At 38.0% G+C, this 26113-nt stretch overlaps 2 protein-coding genes across 2 annotated transcripts in view; both read right to left on the bottom strand.

The window, feature by feature from the left end:
* The window catches only part of LOC308692472 (uncharacterized protein), a gene marked incomplete at its 5' end in the record, with an annotated part of 34055 nt that extends 20051 nt beyond the window's left edge, over positions 1-14004 (bottom strand). The window contains 5 exons of the mRNA XM_081368517.1: positions 160-2775; positions 6630-6694; positions 7919-7929; positions 8042-11184; positions 13909-14004. Of these exons, the coding sequence (XP_081224643.1) occupies positions 160-2775; positions 6630-6694; positions 7919-7929; positions 8042-11184; positions 13909-14004 (5931 nt within the window). The remainder of the gene's footprint in view (positions 1-159; positions 2776-6629; positions 6695-7918; positions 7930-8041; positions 11185-13908) is intronic.
* A 1522-nt stretch (positions 14005-15526) lies between these two features.
* The window catches only part of frmpd4 (FERM and PDZ domain containing 4), a gene marked incomplete at its 3' end in the record, with an annotated part of 74024 nt that continues 63437 nt past the window's right edge, over positions 15527-26113 (bottom strand). Inside the window, exons 11-17 of the mRNA XM_081368508.1 lie at positions 25895-26021; positions 25141-25230; positions 23952-24134; positions 22668-22794; positions 19691-20668; positions 18366-19397; positions 15527-15531 (exon numbers count right to left, since the gene is read on the bottom strand). Coding sequence (XP_081224634.1) covers positions 15527-15531; positions 18366-19397; positions 19691-20668; positions 22668-22794; positions 23952-24134; positions 25141-25230; positions 25895-26021 — 2542 coding nt within the window. The remainder of the gene's footprint in view (positions 15532-18365; positions 19398-19690; positions 20669-22667; positions 22795-23951; positions 24135-25140; positions 25231-25894; positions 26022-26113) is intronic.

The raw sequence follows: 26113 nt of genomic DNA, 5'->3' as shown, positions 1-26113 counted from the left end.
TTGCTCCAGAGGCGTGCGACCTCTGACATGTATAGCAATTGTAAGTCGCTTTGGATAAAAGCGTCAGCTAAATAAATAAATGTAAATGTAAATGTAAATGGTGCTTTGAAACAATCTGTATAATAATATAAAGCACTATAGAAATAAGGCTGACTTGACCTGCTCGTCCTTGGTGTCGTAGGTGACAAAGGCATCGTAGAGGCAGCTGTCAGAGCTCAGGTGCTGATACCCAGTGAATCTGGCTTTCAAATAGTAGAATAAGTAGGAGACGTCCCAGTAGAAAAGGTGCAAAGCGACAGCCACGAAAGTGGTGCATATAATGCACACCATGGAGAGGAAGTACGCCACAAAGGCCAATTGGTCATCAATGCATTCTTTAATGTCAAATTTTATTACAGGAACACCTTTTCTCTCTTCTGGCATGGCGCACGTCACTCCGGTCACCAATCGAGGGATTTTCACATTGGTCTTATAAATCCACAGAATGAATTCAAGTAGGTTGCATGTGCAGTGGAACGGGTTGCCGCTGAGCCACAGCGTCTTCAGGTAACTCCCGGTTCCAGGTGGAAACGAGGACTGGTTGACAGTTATGAGCTTGTTGTGACTGAGATCAAGCTCCTTAAGGTTTACCGCTCCCTTTAGAAATCCACCGGAGAGCTTAGATATTTGATTACGCTGGAGATCGAGGAACTGTAAAGAGGGAACATCAACTGACAAATTACTTGATATTTGAAAGATCTTGTTGTTATTTAAAATGAGCTCTCGGAGATCTGGGAAATGTCTCAGCTTTGTCCAGTTCAAGTTCACCAGTCCATTGTGGCTTAATCGCAACCTCTGAATGCTTCTGGGAAGAAGCGTATAAACTCTATCAGGGATTCTGTCAATACTGTTGTAGGCTATATCGAGATGAGTTAGATTGGTCAAGTTTGCAAAAAGCCTATCATAGGATCTGTCATTTTCCCTCCACATCTTGCCAAGACTATTCCACTGGAATTGCAGCTCTTGAAGAGAGGCGCTTGAGATGGTTTTGGTGGTTAATGTTTTGATTTTATTGGAGCTCATGTTCAACACCTTCAAAGAGGGCAAATATTGGATGAAATTCAAATTGTGCGTCACGCCTGGCACAGTGAAATAATGGTCATTGTAACTAAGGTCCAGCACCTCAAGACTCTGTAACTCTTGGAAGGCGTGATCGTACGCCAGATCAATTTTGTTGTAGGACAAATCTAGGTATTTGAGACCTGGAAGCAATGTGAAGTCGGATCCATTAGGAGCTGTGGCAAAGCCATTCATGGAGAGATTGAGGCAAGATATGTTCCCGTAACTTTCAAACTGTTGCGGAGAAATTAGGAATAGGTTATTTCGACTGAGATCCAAAACTCGGCCGGTGGCGAAGCACTCTGGCTTCACGAGAAATTTTGGAACATCGTAAGAATGATCTTTAGGGGTAGGTTCTGACACCGAGAGGGATGGGTATTTGAAACCAACGCCTGCATTTTTTCCCAAGTCCCTATTTATGATCACCGGGTAAAATCTGTTTTCTGAAAGATAGAGCAGTTTCACGTGTTGGAATTTTTCAAATATTTTCAAGTCTGCACGCACAATGAAGTTTATCCCTACATCCAGCACAGAGAGATTTCGTAAGCCATACAGAGAGTGGAAGGTCTCCTCTTTGATTTCTCTAAACACCAAACCTCGAATGTGCAACTTCCTTAGAGAGGTCAATTTTGCGAAGCTAGCCGATAGATTAACCGTGTCCGGGTATTTCTTAAGGGCAAAGTTAAACGAAAGATCGAGTTTGGTCAGCAGTGGCAGATTACTCAAAAAACCATCCTGTGTAACAGCTTGGGACAAAAAATTGAATGAAAGGTTGAGCTCTTCAAGCTTCGAAATGTTGGCGAGCCAACTGGGATCTATGGATGTGATTGAATTCCCTGCGAGGTACAGAATCCGCAACTTTCCAAGGTTGGAAAAAGCTTGTGAATGGATTTTAATAGAACCTTCTTTACAAGGAACACATGGATACGGGGCATTATAACACCGTGGACAGTTTCCTTGGATTTTTAGACATGTCAGATTGTCAAGTCCTTGGAAATCATGCTCTCCGACGTGCGCAATTCTGTTTGAATCGAGCTCAAGAGTCGTTAAAGACCCCGGTAATCCTCTGGGCACTTGAGTTAGGTTGTTGTACGACAAAGTAAGATCTTTCAATCTCGTCAGGACTGAGAAACTTCCGTTTTCTATGCGATAATCTCTTGAGCAAGGATTCCAGTAGTAGCAGTTTTTCGAAAGATGAAGACGTGACAGATTTGGCACATGCACAAAGGATGTCGAGTTTAACGAGGTGATCTTGTTCACTTCAAGCGATAGTTCCAACAGGTTTTTTGGAAGTTTTTTTGGTACGTACTTTAGACTGACGCCGTTAAGCTCCAGTTTTCGTAACTTGGTCAAATTCAAAAACTCCTTGTCACCGATAACAACCTTACCATTATCATCCACCCAGTTCAGATTTAAAACGGTCAGATTCGCCAGATGTCGGAAAACTCCTGATGTTAAGTTCTTGATCTTGTTCTCCGATAGGTCAAGGCTGGTGGCGTTTCTTTCGAGCGCTGGCACATCTTTGAGTCTACGTCCACGACAGTTCACCGCAATCGTCATCTCAGTTTTGTTCTCATGTATATCGCAGGGTTGAGTCTTCAGGGTCCTCATGTCCATTTGGCACAAGGTTAGTGAGATCTTCAATATCATAAAAAGCCAGACTTCTAATTTTATCACCTGTGGGAATATGAAACAAAGAGCTGTTAAACGACATTGCGCAAAGACTAAAACATTGTTAACATTTTTACAGTAAGGTTCCATTAGTTAACATGACTACAATGCAAAAAAAAAAGGTTTATTATTAGATACATATTTACTGATACTGTGTACATGAGTAGCCTTCTATCAGGAAGCTCTCAATCACAATAAGATTCTGATCTACAGGTAAAATAAAATCGGTAACACTTTACAATAAGGTTCCATTAGTTAACATTAGTTAATGTATTAACTAACAAAGAGTAATACATTTGTTACAGTATTTATTAATCTTTGTTAATGTTCGTTAATAAAAATCCAGCTGTTCATTGATTGTCCATGTTAGTTCACAGTGCATGAACTAATGTTAACAAATATAACCTTTGATTTTAATAACATATTAGTAAATGTTGAAATTAATATGAAGTAAGATTAATAAATGCTGTAGAAGTATTGTTCATTCTTAGTTCATGTTAACTAAGGTAGTTGACTTATGAACCTTATTGTCATAAAATATATCATAAAGACTCTATAGATTTGTTTTCCTATGTAACAATCTATAGGTAAAATAAATCTATAAACATTCTTAAATTAAGATACATTTGCAGAAGAAGCAAAATGAATTTGAATCTTTTTTACTAAAAATAATCTTGTTTTCCCTTTGAATTAAGATATTTGTTATCGTTCTAAGCATAAACTCACTTAATTAGCATAAATTCTTAAATTTTTTAAGAATTGAAAACAAGACATTTTTGCAGTTTATCAATGAAAAATACTTCATTTATTAATCTTATGTTAATTTCAACATTTATTAATATTATAAAAATAAAACGTTCTGTTGATATTACTTAATGGAGCTGAGCTAACATTAACTATGAACAGTTGTATTTTTATTAGCTAATATTAATGATTAATAAATATTGCTACAGTATTACAGTTTACTGTTACAGTACTAATAGCACAACATATCATGCACTTTTTTCAAACATTTCAGCATATATATATATATATATTTTTTTTTTTATTGTGTTAGTACAATTACACAAAATCACAAAGTATCCTTTTCACTTCACAAAAAAGTGTTTCATCTATAAATGTTTCATTCATTCATAAAGTGACCGAAAGTCGACCATGACGGAACGGTTAAAGTGATTATCTTAGATTTTAATCACCACTATGTTCAAAGTGTGTGTGTGTGTGTGCACTGTAAAAAATTAATCATGGGTCTTGTAATTTTCCTTAAATAAATGGTGATAATTAAAAATATTGTGTATATTTTATGAAGAAAATTGTTGTTCAATGTTGTATAAAGAAAATTTAAAAAGTTTCACTAATAAAACCAAGAGATATATTTTCTTAATTTTTAAGAATTTTTTATTAAATTTCTTTTTTAAGGATAAGCATTTTATAGGCTTGAATTGAGGAACCGATTAAGCTGATAAAATTGAGGAAAAAAGGCTACCTATTTATATAAGAGAATTAGTTCAATTATGCTGTTTTATTTAGAGACACCATTGTTAGTTCCCAGCATGCTTTGCACATGGCTGGAAATGAAGAGTAAATATTGAAATCCAGTGTTATTTTATGTGTTTTTGAGTAAAGGGAAACATCTATTAATGTTTAATGTCCAGTTATGTTTGACATTTGAAAAAGGTTTCTGTTATGTTGAAGGTTTGATCGTTACCATTGTGCAGAAGAGCAGGGCTTATGGTTAGATTGTGAATAACTGCACGTAATAATATTCTGAAACATGTTGCTTTGATCATTGAGCAATAACTTTCAGTAACAAGTTTGTTGCTATGCTAGTAGCATATAGTCTTTATAATTATACAATATAAATCAAATATAAACAGTTGATTTCCATTCACTCTAATTCGCATGCTTTTGAAAGTCAACTTAAAATAAAAAAGCACATTTCACTAAAAATAAATTAAATTCATTGTGTCATAGACTAAATAATTTAGGGGACTTTACATGATGTATACTTGTGAAAATTGTACCAAAGCGGAAAAAAAACTAAAACTGTAACAAATTGCCAGTTAATGCATTAATTGAAAATAACTAATGGAACCTTTTTGTAAAGTGTTACCAAAACATTATTCCTTATTAAAGCAATGCATTTTATATGTGCATAAAATGCATTTGTCTTTCATTAAACAACAGCATATGCAATAAAAAAACGAATTGTCTCGTTAAAACCAAAAATCACCCCAACATCAAGTTATACAAGATTCAACTCATTTAAGTCAGTTTAATGACATTTAAATTGATATGACTCAAACATTCAAGTTGATTGTACTTAAATGCAAGGCAGCGACTTTTTGTACAGTGTACGCACAATGAATAATAATTGTATAAATAGAGTTTCTTACCATGGTAGCAATGTCCCTGTGCAACCAAAGCAATGCTTAAACCCCAAATAAGCGAATAAGAGATGGTGGTTCACACAGTTGCATTTAGGAAACAGGAAGTTTTGGTTTAACTGTTAAACTATTTTAACACTAATAGACCTCTACACGCCGCGTGTCATCGCCAGCTGCCAGTCCACCGACTGATATAAACCGCCCCGTTTCTGTGTAATCTCCACAGTCACAATTGTTTGATGAGAGTCATTTGTTTGATGTGTTTTGTCATTGGTCATGTCTTACTGGTCGGTGTGGATCAGTGCAGCCGTGCACAAAGTTTCCATTATAAGAGAGGAAGCTCTGCCTACATTGTTCCTTCTTCTCAGGGACATGATTGAACAAATCACATGCACATTTACACACGGTAGAGGCTCTACTTCAGAGACCGAAACTGGAAAAGACCTTCCATGCATCATAATTTAATTTCAAAATGCATTCCTGTTTTCTTCAACATCATGTTAACGCTCAGCATGGCCAGTTAGTTGCTGTGTTTTGGGGAATCTGTGTAAGAATGTGGTGTTTTAAAGGTCAAGTGAATTTCTCAGTGGTACGTATAGTTTCCTGAATCTACTGTAAAAAATGCAGAGTCACTGTAAGACAATCATTTCCTTATAAAAGTGAAACACTGTGCAAAGCAGTTTGTTATTTTTAGCCGTTTTGTTTGGTGACACTACAGCCACAGAAATTACACACATGGAAATTATAATAATATTAGTATTTTTTCTAATGCTTTGGCAGAATAAAATCGACTATCCTCTCTTGCAAAACCGCGATAGTATTTCTATCACTAGAATAATGGGGATTTCCACTATGAATATGATGAAACTTCTAAAAATATAATATTCTAGAACTGAATCAGGGGCGCTTTCAACACTTTCAATCCCAAACTCTTTTTGATCTCATTAACACATGTATATCTGACACATAACTGCAAACATTTTTCCAACATGATAAACTGGGGATGGCAAAAAAATAATGATGTTCGTTTTCCAGCACAAACATCTAAACATTCTTAAATCAAGATACATTTACTGGAGACACAAAATGACTGAAGATGTTAAGTCTTGGTTTCTGAAAAATTATCAACATTTAGTGAGTTTATGCATTAAAATTAGGGTCAGAAAAATAATCGTGTTTCCCCCTTTAAATCATGTTTATTTTTCTGAGCCTAATTCTAAGCATAAACTCACTAAATGTAGATTTTTTCCCCCAGAAAACAAGACTTAATATCTTCAGTCATTTTGCTTCTCCAGTAAATGTATCTTGATATAGAAATGTTAAAATATTTGTGTTGAAAAATGAGACAAAAATCAGTTTTTGCAGTGTTATTTTACCTATAGATGAACGAGAGCTTCCGGAAGGGTTAAAATAGAAGGCTACTTAAACTGTATGTATATATAAGAATATACAGTACAGTTTTTGTTTCGTTACCTCATAGTTCACGCTGCTGTGGTTTTCACTTTCAATCACTTTCCCTCGGGACCCGTTTAACTCGTCTTCGGAGACCCGGGGAAACACAGATGATTCAGTGTTTCGTTTTTCCAAAAACTGAAATATACTTAAAAGTGTACATTGACCTGTTAGCATGATATTTGAAAATCCATTCTTAGAAAAATGGAAATATTCAAAATTCTGGAATTTTTATTTGGAGGACAGAATAAAAACACATTGTCATTTCAGACCACATTTTTTTTAATAACAAAAATCAACAACCTTGATTAGCATCCTGCTTGGTGAAAAAAACATGTAAGCATACAATTACTTAGATTAGCATAAAACTACTACTATCTAAAAACTATGAATATATTATTATAATTATTATTACACATTTGCTTGGCCAAGCAGAATATAATAATAATAATAATATTATAAAACGTATTATTGTTATTAATCAAACTGCCAGCTGTATTCCTTGAGTTTGACCAATAACAACAGTAATTTATTATTATTTTGATAATAATAATAAAAACAATGTAAACAATAATTATTTCATTGTTCTTTATGTGGTCATGAAATCTATACCCATAAATAATTGGCAAAATGCTGTTTTAATAATAATAATATGAATTATTATTATTTAAATATTTAATATTACTATGTGGTCATAAAATCTGCACATAAAAGAGAATTAGTTTTAGTCTGAGCATGTTACAACTTTCCAGAAGTATGCCAAATACCCAGATATGAAAGTGCATTTGTCAGTGAACTTCAACTAAAGAATTGGTTGCGTTTATTCATGGTTACACAGACAATAAAACGGAATCAAATCAACATCATATTAAAGGTTATACAGTCAAACCAAAAATTATTAAGACACCAGATATCATGTTTGATATTGTTTCACTAGTGTGATCAGGACACTATCGTTCATTTCTGTAAGTGAGGAGAGCAGAATAAAGTAAACTGTGACATATTACACCCAAAAACTCTTCATACAGAGACTACCATTGAAATTTGGGAGCAAAAATGATTGGGACACTTTGAGCTGATCATGTTTTGCTGAAGTGTGTTGTCTTTAATTGCTAATGCTCTTTTTACACACAGACTGAACACAATGAAGCATTGCTTGGTGATTGGTTGAGCTAAACTGGTATTATCTAATTGTGTAGTTAAATTTAACAGCTGACAGATATTCAACATAATTCATGTGTGAGACAGTCTAACAGAAGGATGGACAAAACCAGTCAAATATCAACTGAGTTCTGCTCATATTTCATCACCGTTCTCTAAACTATAGCGAATAAACTGAGATAACGTGAGAAATGTTGAAGGTGTGTGAATAAACTTTGGTTTGACTGTGCGTTTGATTGTGGTCTTGAAGCTTTGGGTTGTGTCTCGATCACAGAGTCTCCTGGAAGAGTTTGTTGTATTGCTGCCTCTCGGTGGACATCAGGCTTCTGAGACTGAACCAGAAGTATCTCTGCGCTTGAGGATTCCTCGGCCACTCCAGGACTGACTTTTTATACAGTCGCTTCCTCAGTTTGAGGTACTTCGAGTGGCAAGGCATTCTCTCCAGGAATATCAGGACGATAACGTCATTCCTTTCGTCCATGAGTCTCTGGTGGGCCATATAAAAGGCTGTCCTGAAGCTCCCGCTTTTGACATAGTGTCCCGTCAGGATGAAAACGGTGCGTTTGCTCAGCTGAATACTCTGGGAAAGGTTTTCAATAAGAGGACAACCAGGCACCCAATCTCGCTCTTCCAAACACAACTGCATCCGTGGATCACCTTTCTCTTCCAGGTGAATGCGTAACTCCTGCGTGACCCACTCGTGAACGGCCGGATCCGTCGTATCGTAGACCACGAAGGCATCGTAGACGGTGCTGTTGGAGGACAGTCTTCGGTATCCCTTGAGTTTGGCCAAGCAGAAGTGGTAGATGTACCACACATCCCAGAGGAAAAGATGGCTGGAGATGGTGAGCGTGAGAATGCTGAGAATCACGGAGGTCAGAAATATACACAAGATGATTGACAGGGAGTTGTGTTGGCAGGCTTGGACGTTTAGGAATAGGACACTCTGACCTCTTTGGGCGCTCGGCGAAGAGCACGTTACGTCGGTCGCGAGGCGCGGGATGTTCACAGTGGTGCGGTTGATCCATCGGACGAACCACGTGGCGTTGCAAGAGCACACAAACCGGTTATTGTCCAAGTATAAGGTCTCTAAATGGTCAACTACGTTTTCCGGGAAGCTTGATTCTTGGATGAACTGGATGCGATTGTAACTTAAATCCAAGATCTTGAGGCTGAATGCGTCTTTTAGAAAATCCCGAGGCAGTTTTGCAATTTTGTTATCGTGTAGGACAAGAGTTTGGATTGATTTAGTGTAGTTAGTCAGGCACGTGGGAAGATCCGTTAAGGAATTCCGACTGAGGTCTAACAGCTGTAGGTTTTTTAGGTACACAAGACCGTCCCATTTAAACGACTTCAACCTGTTTTCAGTGATGTAGAGTTCTGTGAGGGTCTCCGGAAGACCTTCGAAAACCCCTTGTGGGATGAAGTTCAGGTTGTTACGAGAAACGTCGAGAGTCTTCAACGCCATAAGCTTCTTAAAGTAGTTGACGTACCTCGTGTCTCCATCCCTCCACAACATATCAAGACGGTTGCCTTTAAACTCCAAATGTTCCAAGGAAAAACTCTCCATTTCGGTGTTGGTGGATGTGGATATCTGGTTGTCATTCATGATTAGTTTTCTCAGCTTAACCAGGCTCTTTGTAAAGTTCAACATGTGAGTTAAACCCTCAGCTACGAAGAAATGGCTGTTACGGCTGATATCCAGAACCACCAAGCTGCTCAGTTCCTGAAACGCCGTGGAGAACATCAAATCCAGACGGTTGTCGGAAAAGTCCAGGTATTGTAAATTCTTCAACTTGAGAAACTCAGACCCGTTCAAACTCTGGCTCATGGCGTTCCCAGAGAGATTCAAACACCTCAGCTCATCAAGATCTAGAAATTTGAAATGAAGGAAAAAGATGTTATTCCTGCTAATATCCAACGTTTTTCCAAAGGAGCTGCATTCGTTGTTGAAAGGACTTGTAATCCAGAGTTCCTTGTCCTTGTATTTGCAGCTGCGCGCATATTCGTCATAGAGGAAATAGTGGATATCCTTCACTTCTCCATTGTGGTACTGGGCACCTTGCGACATTGGGGAACCGTACTGTTTTTCTCTGCGGTTAGAAAGTGAAGCCTTGTATTCTCCTTCAGAAGGCATTGAGATTTTGTTGTCGGACAAGTTGATGATTCTGAAGCTTTTCAGCTTCTTCAGGAGACTGAGGTTCGCTATTTTTATGAAGTTTGTGCCGAGATCAATGAATTCCAGGTTGTTCAATTCAGTCAATGGTTTGAGGTCTTCCAGTTTAAGTTCTTGAAACACATACCCTCTGATTCTCAGGACCCTTAGAGATCTAAGCTGGTCGAATGATCTTGAAAGGTTGAGAGATGTGGGATACACCTGAAGCTCGAAGTTGAAAGACAGATCCAACTCTTCTAGATAGGGCAACAAAGAAGGAAAAGAGGTGCATGTTATCTCCTTAGCCAAGAAATTGCTCGAGAGGTCTAGAAGACTAAGTCTCGTCAGGTTTTGAAACCATTTTGAAGGTATATTCGTTAAAGAGTTACTGTGAAGTCGAAGAGTCTTTAGGTTATTCAGAGTCTTGAAGGAGTCCGGATGTATCTGAAGGGGAGCATTATTTGGGCATGGAGTGCATGGGAACGGTGCATTATAACAGCGTGGACAGTTCCCGCTCAAGTCCAGTGTTTCCAACTCTGTCAGGTTGCGAAAGTCCTCCTCCGTTATTGTCTGAATATTGTTGTTGTAAAGGTACAGCTCTTTTAGGCTTGATGGTAGTTGGTGTGGGATATAGGACAAGTTGTTAGACTTCAGAGAAAGCAAAGTCATCTTGTCAAGCTGCACAAACGCATCCTTTTCAATGTAGTACGACTTGTTGCACGGGTTCCTGAAGTAGCAGTTCTGGCCGAGATACAGCCTTTGGATATTAGTCAGTTCTGTCATATTCTCCTTAAGAATTGAATAGATGCTATTGACCTCGAGACTCAGAAGCACTATGTTGGGAGGAAGGCCCTTGGGAATGCTGGACAGCTGGTTTCCATCCAGGTAGAGCGACCTGAGGTTCTTCAGCTTCCAGAAGGTGCCGTTGTCAATCGTCACGCTCTGGGTACAAACGCGATCTTTGGGGCCGACTTTGATCGGTACGCAGTTGCATCGGAAGTCGATCTCGGTGATGTTGTGCAGTTCGTGAAATGAATCGTTCCTGATGTGGGGTATGTGGTTGATGGTTAGTGTCAGGTTGGTGGTGTTCGTTGGGATTCCCAGAGGAACTTCGGTTAGGTCTCGCTCAGTGCAGTTGACGCTGACCTCGGTCCCGTTATTCGCCGGAGAAACGTCACACTTCAGGCTTTTGGGGTACCATTCGGCTGCAACCCGCATTGAGATGAGACCGGCAAAGATCGTTAATATCCTCTCTGACACCTGAAAGAGGGAGGAAGATAATAAAAAATACAGAAAAAAGTCCACAGTAAAAATACAGAAAAAAAGTTTTTTTATGTGCTTTCCAAGACATACTATTTCAGTCTTTGAATTTTGTTTAATTCAATGTCTTTCTTGCCGTTTCTTTGTAATTAATTTAGATTGAATTTATGAGTGAAAAATAGTTTCTTTTCAGTGCATGTTTTAAAATGCATAATAAAGATAAACTAAGAAAAACATACACAACCGTATAAAAGTTTGAGGTCGGTAAGATTTTTTTGTTTTTGATAGAGTCTCTTCTGCTCATCAAGGCTGCATTTATTTGATAAAAAATACAGTAAAACAGTGAAATATTATTATAATGTAAATAATCTGTTTTCTATGTGAATATACAGTAAAGTGTAGTTTATTCCTGTGATCAAAGCTGAATGTTCAGCATCATTACTCCAGTCTTCAGTGTCACATGATCCTTCAGAAATCACTCTAATATGAGGATTTGATGATCAAGAAACATTTATTATTATCATCAATGTTGAAAACAGTAATGTTGCTTCAGATTTTTGTGGAATATTTACAGTAACTAATTTACAAATACCCCCCCCCCCCCGCCCCCCAAACAACAACAACAAAAAAATCAGTTTACAAAATGTAAAAATATATATTATTATTAAATAAATTGCATATTTTAGGTATATTTCTATATATATGAATATAACAAAATATATAACATTATTTCAGGAAATAACATTTTTCATGAACATACAAGCTGCACAATAAGACAAACATTGCGTTTGCAAAATATGGAAGCCTGTATTAGACCACTTGAGAATATGATTACTTTATATGGACGGCATCACATCCTTGTGCAACCTTCCTTTTTTTTTTAAATGTATTTTTAATTTAGTTTATCCATTGTTATTTTGTTTCCTTTTTTCCATGTAATTAAATGTACCATATTGTTGTTTCTCCTTTTGGACCTCACAGTAATAGTTGCAGTCACTACCTCAGAGCATCTTTGTTTTGGCACATAATAATTATATGAGGGAAATCATAAGCAAATATTCAATTACTCACCATCTTCATCAGACCTGGAATTCTTTTTGTCCTTCGACGCTGGTTGTTCTGTACTTTGTCTGGCTTGTCAAGTAGTACAGAGCCTGTGTTACTAGCAGAACAGGTGTTACTGACCAATGTTATAGACCACAGAAAAGTACAAACAAAAGTGAGAGTGAATATATTTAAACAGAACTTCCCCTTTATCTTACAAACAAGATTGTTCTGAATCTGTCTTTGTTTTGATTCTGCAAGTGATTATATAACTCAACTACAAACTCTCAGCTCTGTTATCCTGACTTGGTGTTATTGTATAAATTATATTTAATTTCAAAAATATTGTCAGTGAAACACCACCATAATGAGGAACAACATTACTTTCATCCCTTTTCTCTAGGGATGAGTTTCTGTACTAGAGATTAAGCAAAACAATGTCAGGGGTGTGTGCAAGTTTTGCTCCGATTTCTTCATAAATGAAAGCAAAACCACAGAAAGTGAAGCACTCCGATTATGAAATGATCAAAAATATTATTCTTCGTCCAACACAACAGTTGCTTCTACACAAGGAGAGGAAGAAAAATAGGAGAAGGAAGAATATAATTTGCACCAATGAATAACTGGTGAATGACAGGAAATATCTGACTCATTAGACAAAGAAAGACAGCACGAGATCAGAGTCCAAGCTGAAATATTTAATGAAGATGATTCAAATAAAATACATTACGTTTATCATTTAAAGTCAGCATGAATTCAAAATGGATCTTAAATACTTTCCCGGTCTTAGTGTGAACGATTCATCCGTGCACATTATTCCGAATAAATAATACGATTTATCATCCAACCAATTCCTGACGGTCCTACAAATTTCTGTTAAAATGACGCTTCATGTTGACTTTAAATTATTTCAGTAAATGTTTGCATTAGCCAAACAGCAAATTAAACAGTGCAAGTTGCGAACATAATTACAGTATTTATAGTGGCAAAAAAGTCTTATTTTTGAAAGTTATGACGACTGAAATAAACACATGGAACAAAAAAGGATGCATCTATCAGGTGGTGTGGTGTATATTGTATATATATATATATATATATATCGTCTTTTAAAAATTCTATGTATTGTAGAATACTTCCTTTTCATTTTACATATTACACAAAATATACACAAGCACTGTTATCACAGTGGATTGCAATGGCCAGATAATCTTGATGACAAATGTATGTGATATCATATGGCTTTACTATGGCTAAATGAAAAGCAGTGATTCTGGACATTTGGCCATTGCTAAAACAGCAAATGTAGTTTTGCTTTGGTCAGCAAAATAACTTCCCAAAGCCTCGACGCAAAAGAATATAAAGTGACTTCCTGAATCGCTTCAGCTCCAACTAGCACTTTGAAATGTCCTTTCGCAGCTTAAAAAAAAAAAAAAATCTAAATCAGAGCTTAAACTCTGCACATGCAGTCTTGAGAATTTGCACACAAATGTGGCTAAAAGAGACGTATTAAGTGAGCAGTGCAAGAGTCATCCAAAAGAATAAGGAGATGGACTTGCCTTGTTCCAATGCTCGATAGAAATGGAAAGGTTGTCTCGTGGCGAAGTAGTTTCTGTGCTGACTTCATTAACGCCATTCACTTACACTTCAGAAGATTAAAGTCAACAAGAAATCAACATTTACCCTATTCACTTTCTCAGTGCACATCTGCTGCAGGGATGACGTGTTTTTGTAGGATAAACCCAGAAACGAGTTGCATTTTAGCCTTTCCGGTACCATCGTCCTAAAGTCAGTGATTAAAAGGCTGAAATAAAATATTTTCATATTTTACTCTATGACATAAAATAGGCTACATCAGTAACACCCTCTTGAGATTTTTTTAAAAAGCTTTTACTTGCCTTGAAACTCATCTACTCACTAGTCGCTTTCACAGTTTATAATCGCACTCTTGAAAACTATTCTAGCTCGAACTTTCAGGGAAATGTCTGAAATAAAGACAGAGGGACTCAGAGGGACGTCGTGGACATTGTTTTGATGTTTTTAAAAATGAAAAAGATATTTTAAATGTAAAATTAAATCCGCCAGTAGTGACTGTTAATGAGTGAGTCATTGATTCATTAATTTAACCAATTTGTTCAAACAAACGGCTGATTCATAAAGAAATGCATTTGACTGTCTTAATGAGTGAGTCATTGAATCATTCATTCAACCGATTCGTTCAATCAGTAACGAAACACCGCCGTGTGTCGCTCAGAGACGCAAAACTGTCCTGTGGCTTTGTTTGGAACCATTTTCATTGGCGAAATAGAGCAAAAACAGGCACTATCGTGTCTAAAACGTATGTCACTTAATATTAACTTTTTGTTTATTGCACTGTTGTTGAACTGTTGTATCACATTTGTAATCATGCCGATATTTGGAGGGAAAAAAAAGACACTATTTGTGATACTGATTAAGTATATTAAATGACATCAGTAACACACTCTTGTGATTTTTTAAAGCTTTTACTTGCCTTGAAACTTTTCTACTCACTAGTTGCTTTCAGAGTTTATAATCGCGCTCTTGCAACCTATTCTAACTCGAACTTTCAGGGAAAAGTCTGAAATAGCCGTTGAAGGTTAATAAAGTCATGCGGCGGCGGCGGTGTAGTTCGTTTATAGCCTACGTTTAGCTCTTGTGCCGGTTGTATTTAGGCTTAAAAGTTGTGAAGATTATCGTGATGAACAAAACGTGTGAGAATCATAAGCTTTTTTGGTCTGCAGTAATCCAAAAGCCAGTGGAAAAGGTTTTGTTTTTTTTTGTCCAGGGAACCAGGGTGATGCAAACTTACAAAAATATGGCATCACTGCAGCGCTAACAATAAATCCCTTTTTTTTTTTCAGCTCATTCCCTCCAACCACCAGACTTCATCCATGCCCAGTCTTCGCAGTCCAATAACAATGCAACAAAATATCACGTTATGGAAGTAAAGTGAGTTTCATGTTGACTTTAAGAACGGCAGGGTTGTAATCATCTCCGTCCAGGGTTGACTGGATGATTATGACCATCTATATACCTGTTGCAGTTTCCATAAAAAGTGTCAATGCTCCCTGAGCCGATAGTTGTCTTGTTAAGATTCCCTTTCTGCCTCCCTGAGGCAGCCAGAGCGGGTCGTTTGAGGCCGAGTGCAAGAACAAACAGGGAAGCGTTCAAGACCTCCGATCACCTCTGGCTTGGCACATGGGAAACTGTGCTGTGGATGAATGTGGACGTATCGTGAGAGTAGAAGACGATTCTTCGGGTTATCTCCATCTGCAGCGTGCTAGACTGGGGAGGGAAAAAAGAGAGAGGGATGAATTAGCATTATGTCTCGTTATTTCATGCTTCTGAATCTCCTGCTTATCCTGATTCAGCATGATACGGTAATGACGTCAATGATAAGCCTGCGAGCGACACTGCAGAAACGGTCTACGCGAGGCTTAATGTTCCAAATCAGGAAATTCTAATTAAGTCCTAAGACTTAAAATATGCAAAATAGCAGGTGAAGGTTAAGTAAGCGTGTCATTTCCACATTAGAATATAAAACATACAGTATAGAATTCCAATCTGACTTCTTGTTTTAGCATAATTGCAGCTCAACATTGACTCCAAAGCGTGAATATTTTCACCTTTAAATAAATATTAAATATCAATTTAATATATCTGTCATGAGAATTCACCTCCTTTAAAATGACACTCCAAAATCATAAAAGTGTTTTGGTTGCAAGTCACGTAACTAGTCAAATTGCTTTTGTGTAGTCAAGGACTTTCAAATTGATTGTAGCATGAGTGTGTCAGCAGCGCTCTGGAAGTGGAAAAGAGCCGTCAAGCAGCGCCACCAAACAGTAATTGAAAAGCACCAGGCAGGGGAGGATTTCCATGTCATTGAGCTTCCCTTGGAGTAGCAGTTAAATCAATGATTAAGAAATAGAAAAATATGACACAGCATTAAATGCCCCGAGAGCAGGACGTCCTCAAACGCCGCGTCGTCATGCGAGGAGGCGATGACAACGGCTGCTGAAGAGAAGCTAAAATACTGCAATATTTCATGCAATATTACAGTTACAGTACGATATTGACATAAAAAGTATATCTCGGTATTTTCTGGGTAAGTTTAAATTGATTTTTATCTTTAATGGGCAATTTTAAACCCATTTTTTAAAACCTAATTACATCTTACATTTAATAAAATATAGTTAGAATAATAAGGGATGTTACCAATCAAATCAGTTTAAACCAAATTCATCTTTGCAGAGGAAACACAGACGCTGAATCTGAAGTGGCATTTAGATGCATATCGTGGACATTTTTTGGTTTTAAACATAAAACGTTGAATGTTGATATTCATAATGATTTTAAAAATGAAAAGAGACTTTAAATGTGAAATTAAAACCGCAAGTAGGTGGCAGCAAGTGACTGTTAATGAGTGAGTCATTGAATCATTCATTTAACCAATTTGTTCAAACGAACGGCTGATTCGTTCAGAAATGGATTTGACTGTCTTAATGAGTGAGTCATTGAATCATTCATTCAACCGATTCATTCAATCAGTAACGAAACAGTCCTGTGGCTTTGTTTGTAATAGGTGTGTTTTTGTAAAGTGAGGGACATACTCGATAATGTCAGATCACACATCGTTAACACAACGATCACGATATTATAGTAGATGATAATCACACACTCCTAGTCAGAAGACTAAACTATCAGAATAAAAACAAGTTTAGCATTAGCCAAATACAGCACATCATCAGAAATACACCATCTCTACTGTGAATCATGCTGTGTGGATCTTCTCTGAAAGCCTTATGAAAGTAGAGGATCAAATGAATGCAGCAATATACAGGGAAATCATGGAGCAACACCTAACGTCAGCAAGGTGAACCTAGAGGAAATTTGTTTTCCTGCAAGACGATGACCCAAAGCATAAAGCATGTTCACAGCAATGACTTGAAAACAACAACTGGAGTATTCAAGAATCCAGACCTTATTGTTGCATGATCTTAATGCATCCTGACTGAACTACAGCATCACACAGACTTGAGGCTGTAACAGCTGCCAAAGCGGGGTGGGGGTGAATACTTATGCAAATGAAAGTTTAATAAGTATAACTCTTTTTTTTTTTTTACATTGAAATCAGCTTTCATTTTGACATGAATTAATATTTTCAGTTGATCAAATAAATCCCTATGATTCCATGTTTTAGAAAAAAGAAATGGCCAAAGGGAGGGAATACTTTTTATAGGCAATGTACGAGTAGCTTACAGCTTGAGAAGCTACAGTTTAAAGGACGTTTCCCCAACACTATGTGGGAAAATTAATCTAATCAGGTTAGCTTCAAGTACTATTACTATTATTACTAAAAAGTACTATTCGGAAAAAACCCTATTCTCTCGATTTAACAGTTGAGCAAGAAACCGAATGCGTGTCAGTATATTCGGTCTTTGCATTCGGTCTTAAAGTGACAGCAGCCTCATATTCCTGCTGTGTCATTAATCTTAATAAAACAACAATATTCAACTTTAACAAAGATTAATCCTTATTTAATTTCAACAGTAAACACAATAGTGTTGTTTTACCTTTAGGCCTAATTATTACATTTATGTACCTGAACACTACTGTTAGTATTCATCTATGCTTGTAATTTACGTATTTGTTCGTATTTTATTACTGACTGTCGACTACATCATTAAAGACAACTTGTATTTTATAATGTTTGAACTTCATTAGTTAGGCAAGCAGTTTTTGCTCTGGTATCTTTTTTTTTTTTGCTGATCCGAAAAATGATCCGATCCGTGACTCAAAAAAACGTAAATGATCCGAACCGTGAGGATTGTGATCCGTTGCATTATTATTAAATAAAAGTTAAGAACTCATGATTCAGTCGCTGTCCAACAATGCAATTCTGCATGGTTGCAGTTTCTACATAGTTGAACAGAAAGATCATTTTGTCATTAGGTTAAATGTCACGTTTAACTCGTTAGCCACAAACAAGCACGGCGCTAGCAACACCAAGAATCATGGATTCGATTCCCAGGAATAGCAAGAACTGATAAAATGTGTACCTTGAACGAAACGTAACTCGCTTCTGCCGAATGCATAAATCTGAATGTAAATGCAAGTACCTGTAGTTTCTCTGATCTTGGGCAACCTTTGGCATCCCTCTCGGCCCGACTCAGAGCCAGCTTGTCCGTGGTGTTTCCGCAAAAACGTTCCATCTACGTTCTGACCTTTCAGAGAGGACTCGGCGTGCAGATGGACGCTGTCTACCGTGCAGAGAGGAGAGTCCATCGGCGTACTGCTTCCCGTACTGCATCCGGCATCGATGGACGAACACTGGGAACTCTGCAGGGAATGAGTCCCCTCGCTCTGTAAAGACGACATCCTTTTGGACAAGTGGTACTCGTACAACCGCGTCACTTCTTGTTCGGATGAAGCCGGCTTGCTCTGCTGGGGTTCGTTCCGGGATCGATATTGTTCTTTGGCGGGGGAACTTGCGTTCAAGTCTGTTGAGTCCTCCAAAGTGGCTTTCTGCGTTACCCTGTCTGCGTGCAATGCACCGCTATCGCCAGCCACTTCGGAGTAAATGTGCTCTTCGGATTTACTATTCAGAAGCATATGCAATCTTTGATTGCTTTCGTGAAATGCATAAGACATCCGATCCCTGTCAAAGGGACTCGAACGCTGGGAATCTCGTCCATTGAAGTTGTTGTACATCCCGACAAGATCTTCGGATTCTGCGATGTTCATCTGACGGGCTTCTGCATCAGCGCTCGGTTTCCCCCCACCATCTTGCTCCTCGATCTTCGGCATTCCCATCATCAGATCCCTGTGCATTTTGTTGAAGTAGTCCGTCAACGACTTGGTTTCCATCGTTTCCGGTTCCATCTCGAAGTGATCCGAGCGGAGAGTGGCGACCACGGAGGACTGGGGATCATCTAGAGACGATCGGACGCTACACGGCGCCAATCGAAACTCGGTCTCCTCTTCGGCGAGAGTTTGGTAGCCTTCCGCAGTGGCTACAAACATTTTCAGAGAGTTTTCGGAGAGTTTCTGAGCCGCGGCCAGCTCTGAGCTCTCCGTCATTTCGGAGGAATTTGTCTCATTCCCAGAATCAGAAGAGGACTCGGGGCTAAAGGACCGAGATATTTCTACACCTGTGTGTCACAAAGAGACAAACATTTTAGCCATCACACCACACGTACTGTATACTTTAAAATAGTTTATTTGTACAAAACGTTGAAGGCTATGAAATGCAGCATAAATAATGAAATACATGAACAAAAATGAACCACAAATTATAATGAGATCACATGTACATAGCAAACAAAACAAATGCACACAATACATGGGGCTTGCATCGAAGACAATGGAGAAACAAAACCAAAATAAAAGAATGGCTGGAAGGTCCTACAACGTCAGTGAATAAACGTTACAATAGTGTAAGAACCTGAACTATTGTCCGATTGTGGGTGAGACTGTTCCTCAGAGGCGGCCAAGGCCTCGAGTGCTTGTAGTGTGGTGACCACAGCGTCATTGAACACTTCCCCGCTCCCGCCAGCCACCGTTGGCACCGAGTCGATCAGCGACACGGGGATGTCATTTTTTAGCAAAGCGATGCTTTTGCGGTCTTGGTGGTCGTCTTCATCCGAGCTATCCCTGAAACCGGGCGGCGGAGCGGCTATCGCCAAGTTCAGCGACTGCAGCAGGTCGTCGTTGTCCTCCTCGTCGCCTCCTTCAGGGGGCGGAGGAAGTGAAGTGAGGTCGATGATGTCGTCGCTCGACTCCGAGAGCGACAGGAGAGAGTGAGCTTTGTCCTTCATCTCCCCCATCATCATCATCATCATCATGTCCTCCTCGCAACTAATGTCGTCGTCGTCTTCGGCGTCATCCGTAGTCTCGGCGTAGCAGATATCGTGCAGCAAAGGCTCCTCGATGCCTTCCGTTGTGCCGAAGATCTTGGCGTCTCCGTAGACCATGTGGGAACCGTACTGGAAGCCGTCGACCTCCATGGATGCCTCCAGAGGCTTGTAGTCTTTCTGCTGCGCGTACATGTACCGGTGTTCCTCCAGCACTTCTGGGATGTCCTCCATCAGTCTTTGGTATCCCAAGTTCTGCGGGTTCACGCACTCCAGCGGCGGCTCGCCAAATATGAAGGACACCTTGGCGCTTCTGGGCGACTCTTGAGGTTTGCCCTTTGGGACGCCGAAGTAGGGCTGTGGATGCACGTGGCTTCCTCGGCTCGCCCGCTCCGCTTTCTCCTCCATGTGCATGCGATGCGACTGGTGGATTTCAGAGACGTTGGGGGCAGTGTCGCACTCTCTTCGCCCACAGACGGGGTATTCGGCGTGGGGGTCATCGCATCCACCACAGGGAACGTAATTCCAGTCGATTGCCTGGTAGTTGTGCTTGATCCTTGAGTCATGTCCTTAGACAAACAAACAAAAGAGAAGATGCCAGAGTCAACGTTTTAGTGAAGTATCAGATTTAAGCACCTGAAATCAGTGGCTCTCAACCTTTTGGACTGAAAAAGGACCCCTATTGTCCAATATTATGCCAAAGTCTCCCATTATCACAGCAAAAATGATGTTCTTCCTCAGCACTTTTGTCTTGTTTTCCAGTGCAAATATCTAAACATTTGGTAACACTATATTTCAATGATCCACATTAAACATTCTACTACAAGTAACTTTGCAACTACAAGTTTCAAAAAAGTTTGTGCTTAAAGGGTTACTTCAGGATTTAGCATTAAGCTTTGTATTAGTAGAAAACCTGTAGTATTTTCGAATTACCATGCTTTCCCCCCTCATGTCCCCCTGAGAGGAGAGATTTATGTATTTTTTGTCTGGAAAAAATCCTCCGATGACGCAAAAATCGTCATTTTGCGTCATCGGAGGATTTTCTGGCCAGAGGCTAAAGACTACAGCCAGTAGATGGCGTTGTTCCGCATGTTTTCAACCCGCCCATACAGGGTGGGATCTCACTCACAGAATGTACACAGTATCAGCCGTCTTTCTTTGGAAGCTAAGCTAGCATGCTCTTGTTCTGTGGAGAAAGCTGAATAATAGGAGAAAGCTGGGTAAGTAGGGGTTACCATCTTCATTTTCCCGGACTAGTCCGGCGGGCGAGACTGTTAAAAATGTCCGGGATTCGGCTTTTGCGTTCTGCGGTCGCCATTCATTGTTTACATGCACACCTCTCGTTTCAATCTAACTGAATTAATTCCGATCGGTGAATCTGACTGTAGTGTTTACATGAACGCTAAACAAGTGATCGTTTGATGTGCGTTTTAACATTGCTAAGAAAATTTCCGCTCCTCCGTGAGAGATGCGAGACCCGGCGCGTCTCAGTAATGAAGCCACCGGCCTCGCGCCGTTCTCCCGCGGCCGTCAGCCTCATCCTGCTCGCCACAGTAAACATGATGAATGGCGACTGTAGAACGCAAAAGCCGGATCCCGGACATTTTGGGTCTCTAAATCCCTGGCAAACTCATCACTTACTTAGGCTAGCCTTGTTGTTTTCAACTGTGCTCTCTAACCGGTAGGCGTGGCCTCCTCAGGCAGCGAAGCAAGTGCATTCTGGGAGTTGTTGTCTTTCATCCACATAAGCCAAAAATACATTTTCTGGCTTTTCTCAGTCTAGAAAGCTCCAAATTCAAAAATTTCTCCACATTTCTTCTACTTAAATGACCTATTTTAAATACACATTCATCTTCCCAGAGGTGAAGTATCCCTTTAAAATGAGAACATGTTTTCTTTTTGAATTAAGTTTATTTTTCTGACTCCACTGGCAAACATTTGTCCTTGTTTTAAGCACAAACGATTTAAGAATTTAAGATTCAAGAATGTTTAGATACTTGTGATGGAAAACAAGAAGAACATTATTTTTTGCAGTGATATTTAATGTTTAGTCAAGTATTTCTGCTGTAATTATGACAAAGCTGCTTGTTTTGAAAGTATCTTATTAAAAGAAACTGGAGGTTGTGATGACGTATTAATCATGATTGATTTTGTAAATCAGTTGCAGGTTTACATCAGTTAAGAGGTGGAAGAAATATCTTGCATTCAAATTAAGTTTGATTTTTTTTATATCATGTATACATCATTTTTTACTTTTGCTGCTTCTTTTCTACATTCACAATTTTTTCCTGCTATTCACACATTTCTTGATAGTTTATTATATTCTATTTGTCATTATGTATGTGTATGTCAATAATTCTTTGTTGGTTCTGTTTGTTTGAACTAAAAAAGAACATTTCACTACATTACATCGCATGTGTGTAATATGACACAAATAAATAACCTTGAGTCTTGAAGTCACACTTGTACATGTGCTGATGAAGTTGAGAACCACTGCCTTAAATGATAATAAGCATCTATTTCAAACCGACTAATGAACTGTTATATATGTAGATTTTGTGCTCTTACCTGCAGTGTTAGTGTTGTTTGCCATGTTGAAGATGGACCTCCGAGAATCGACCAGAAGTCTGTAGTATCCGGCCGTCAAACACGCCAGGTTCATCGCATCACTGGACTCCATTATGAGTGTGATGGGCTTCAGAAACAAAGGATATTTTGCATAAACAATCAGTACATAAATCAGTAAGCGATGGTAGCTGTGCAGTTTAAGAGATTTTACTACAGGTAAGAGGTGTCATAAAACCATCAGAAATAATAGTGGAAACAGAAAAAAATTGTTGCTTAATAAATGCTTTTCATTTATTAATAATTTTTAATATTAGCAAAATAATCCACCAAGTAATACAGATTTTAGTTCATGCTTGCAAAGCAATGTAGCAAACAACAAATCGCATTTTTATTTTAGATGACACTTTACAATATGGACTCGTTTGTTAATGCATTAATGAACATGAATAAGCAATACATTTTTGTTAATGTTAGTTAATATCATCACAGTCCATTAACTAATGTCAACTGATCTTAAAATTGAATTAGTAAATTTTGAGATTAACATTAGAAAAGATTAATAAATACTTGTTCATTGTTAGTTCATGTTCACTAATATATTTATCAAATGAAACCTTATTATATCACTGGATAAAAGTATGTTCTTTGTTTTCCAGCACAAATATCTAAACATTCTTAAATCAAGATACATTTACTGGAGAAGCAAAATGTAATAATAAAAAAAAAGAATTAAAAAAAAAGAATGTAAGTGAGTTTGTGCTTAAAACAAGAACAAATATCTGCTAATGGAGTCAGAAAAATAATCTTAATTCAAAGGGAAAATTTGTTTTATTTTTATGACCTACTGGCACATATTTATAATTTTGATCATTTTTTCAGAAAACAACACTTAATATCTTCAGTCATTGTTCTTCTCCAGTAAATGTGTCTTGATTTAAGAATGTTTAGATATTTGTGCTGGAAACCGAGACAGAAACACTGAGGAAGAACATCATTTTTTTGAAGTGTTACCATATTTTATATTATATATATATATATATATATATATATATATATATAGACTACTTATTTGTTTTATAAAATGAAGCATGAAAAAACTATGGATTATTAATTCCTGTTTTCATTATTAGAATAAAAGGGATGATGAAAAAAAGGGATATAGTTTGTAACATTTTTAACTATTGTAATTCACGTGGAGGTCTATAACAAAAACATGTGTGTCATACTTACAAAATCTCTGAATGTCATTGCAAAATATGCGGCTCTCGGTTTGATCCGACGCACCTTAACATCCAGGACGTGGAGCTCGACGCGCACGTTCCTCTCGTCCTCGGTGAACATCTCGATGCGGTTGACGTGGCTGAAGTCGGCCAGCAGGGCCACCAGATTGGTCTTGGTGTTGATCACGTGACTGATGCCGTACCTCGGGCCCACGAGCAGCGTCACCTCCGTGTGTTTCTCTCCTTGCTGTCGGGTCACACACAGGGCCTGTTTACACCAATGCGTTTTTACTGGTCACATCGCTCTCCGATTCATCAAAACCATTCCATCTACACCTGCTCACATACATGTGTTTTAAACGGATATAAACGCATCACAGAGAAACACGAACATCAGCGTCAGGACATTTTCAGTAGCGCTTTTCTAAATTAGGGATAGGTTATAACAGAGAGAAGTATATACTGTATATAGATGCAGAACATCTGTCATGTATGCAGGGCTACGCAATACATATTTAGGTAACACTTGTGCCATGGATTTACATGTTTATTCGCATGTTGGTCAAATGACTGAATTTTTACTGTATTTTAGTCTGATAATGTTTTTTTTTTTTTATATTTTTTTTTTTATGTAATATTTTGTATTTTTAGGGAATTTTATGGTACTAAATTATATTTATGCTGTATTTATAATCCATTTATTTACAACATAAATATATCATAAATCTTGAAAGCTTTGGATCACAGACTTAAGTTTGGTCTCTTTTTTAAGAAAACACTTGGCAGATTATTGCTGAAGTGAAAAAAAAATACAGAATTTTATGTTAATTGTTATGAAAAAAAATGCAAAAAAAAAAAATAAAGAAAATCAAATCCATGAATATAAACAAGTTGTTTTCTAAATGTGAGTTTTTTCAGGACCATTAAACCTTTTCCACTCATGTCCATGATGTTTTTATGTTCACACAGCAAGTGCCAAAACTTTTACCAAGTTTCATCATTCTGGTGAAGTAAACAATAATAATAAAAAAAAAAAATTAAAATTGAAGATTTTACAATTTAAGAAAAAAAATGTATTTAAGAAAGTTAAAATGAATCGCTTTGGATAAAAGCGTCTGCTAAATGAATAAATGTAAATGTTACAAGAAAATAAAAGCAAAATTTCAAAAAAGCTCAAGTTGCATATAAATGAAAGTATAGTTTCTAATGTTGTAATTATTGTCCTGAAATGTGGTGTGAATGAATGCACTTACGACCAGCGTGGATTTGAACACTCGTCCTCCGTACAGTCGCAGATCGCTCAGGTATTTCAGGTAGTGGACCTTCGCCTGTAACGCCGTCAGCTTCAACACAGACACACACACGTTTAGGGAACTGACGGTGTACGTTACATAAATAGACCACTCTTCGTTCTTCTTTCTGAATATGTATCTCTCGGGAAAACGTTTACCAGGTTTACTAGCCAGACTCAACTTACTAGAACATTGTCTTAATTAGTTGATCCAGATATGAACACTAAACCAAGCAAAACACTACAACAAAATATCAAACAGTATATATATATGTGTGTGTGTTTGTAATAGGAATGCACCGATATTAAAAATTTTAATTCTTTATATTTGAAAGCTGATAACCGATATATTGGCCGATAAATCTAAATCCAAATTTTTATATAATTTTTATAAAGTCTCAGCTGGAGGAAATAATACTTATTTATCGGCTTCAATATATCGGCCACATTTTCTTATTGGGCCGATAACGACAACATTAAAAATGAACATATATCGGCCGATATGGTGATCTGTCTATATATATACAGTACATATTTGCATACAGGATTAGTTTTCTCTGTGATACTGGCTTTGAGAATCGTGTCATTTCTCCGGGATCATGACAATCCTACTCTATTTTGTTTTATTACAGGAATCTGAATTCTCGACGGCAGCTCAACGGATCGATTTCACTTCCCCTGTCCACACACACATCGAGCTGTGAGAGTTGCCTCACCTTTTTCCCAGGAGGCACCAGGTTCTGGTTGGTTTTGAGAATGTGCGTGAGAGCTTTCTTGATGTTCTTCTCCTTCATGCTGGACAGAACGGCTGGAGGCAGAAACTGAGCCAAACCCCATTCCTTCCTGAGGACACACACTCCGTTCAAACTCTTTCATCTCTACTCCTCATTATTCACATCTCATCATTTACTCGCCCTCATGCTGATCCAAACCAG

This window comes from Scardinius erythrophthalmus (assembly GCF_964197995.2).
Source record: "Scardinius erythrophthalmus genome assembly, chromosome: 6".
NCBI classification, from domain to species: Eukaryota; Metazoa; Chordata; class Actinopteri; order Cypriniformes; family Leuciscidae; genus Scardinius; species Scardinius erythrophthalmus.
This window is presented reverse-complemented; position numbering and strand designations above follow the sequence as displayed.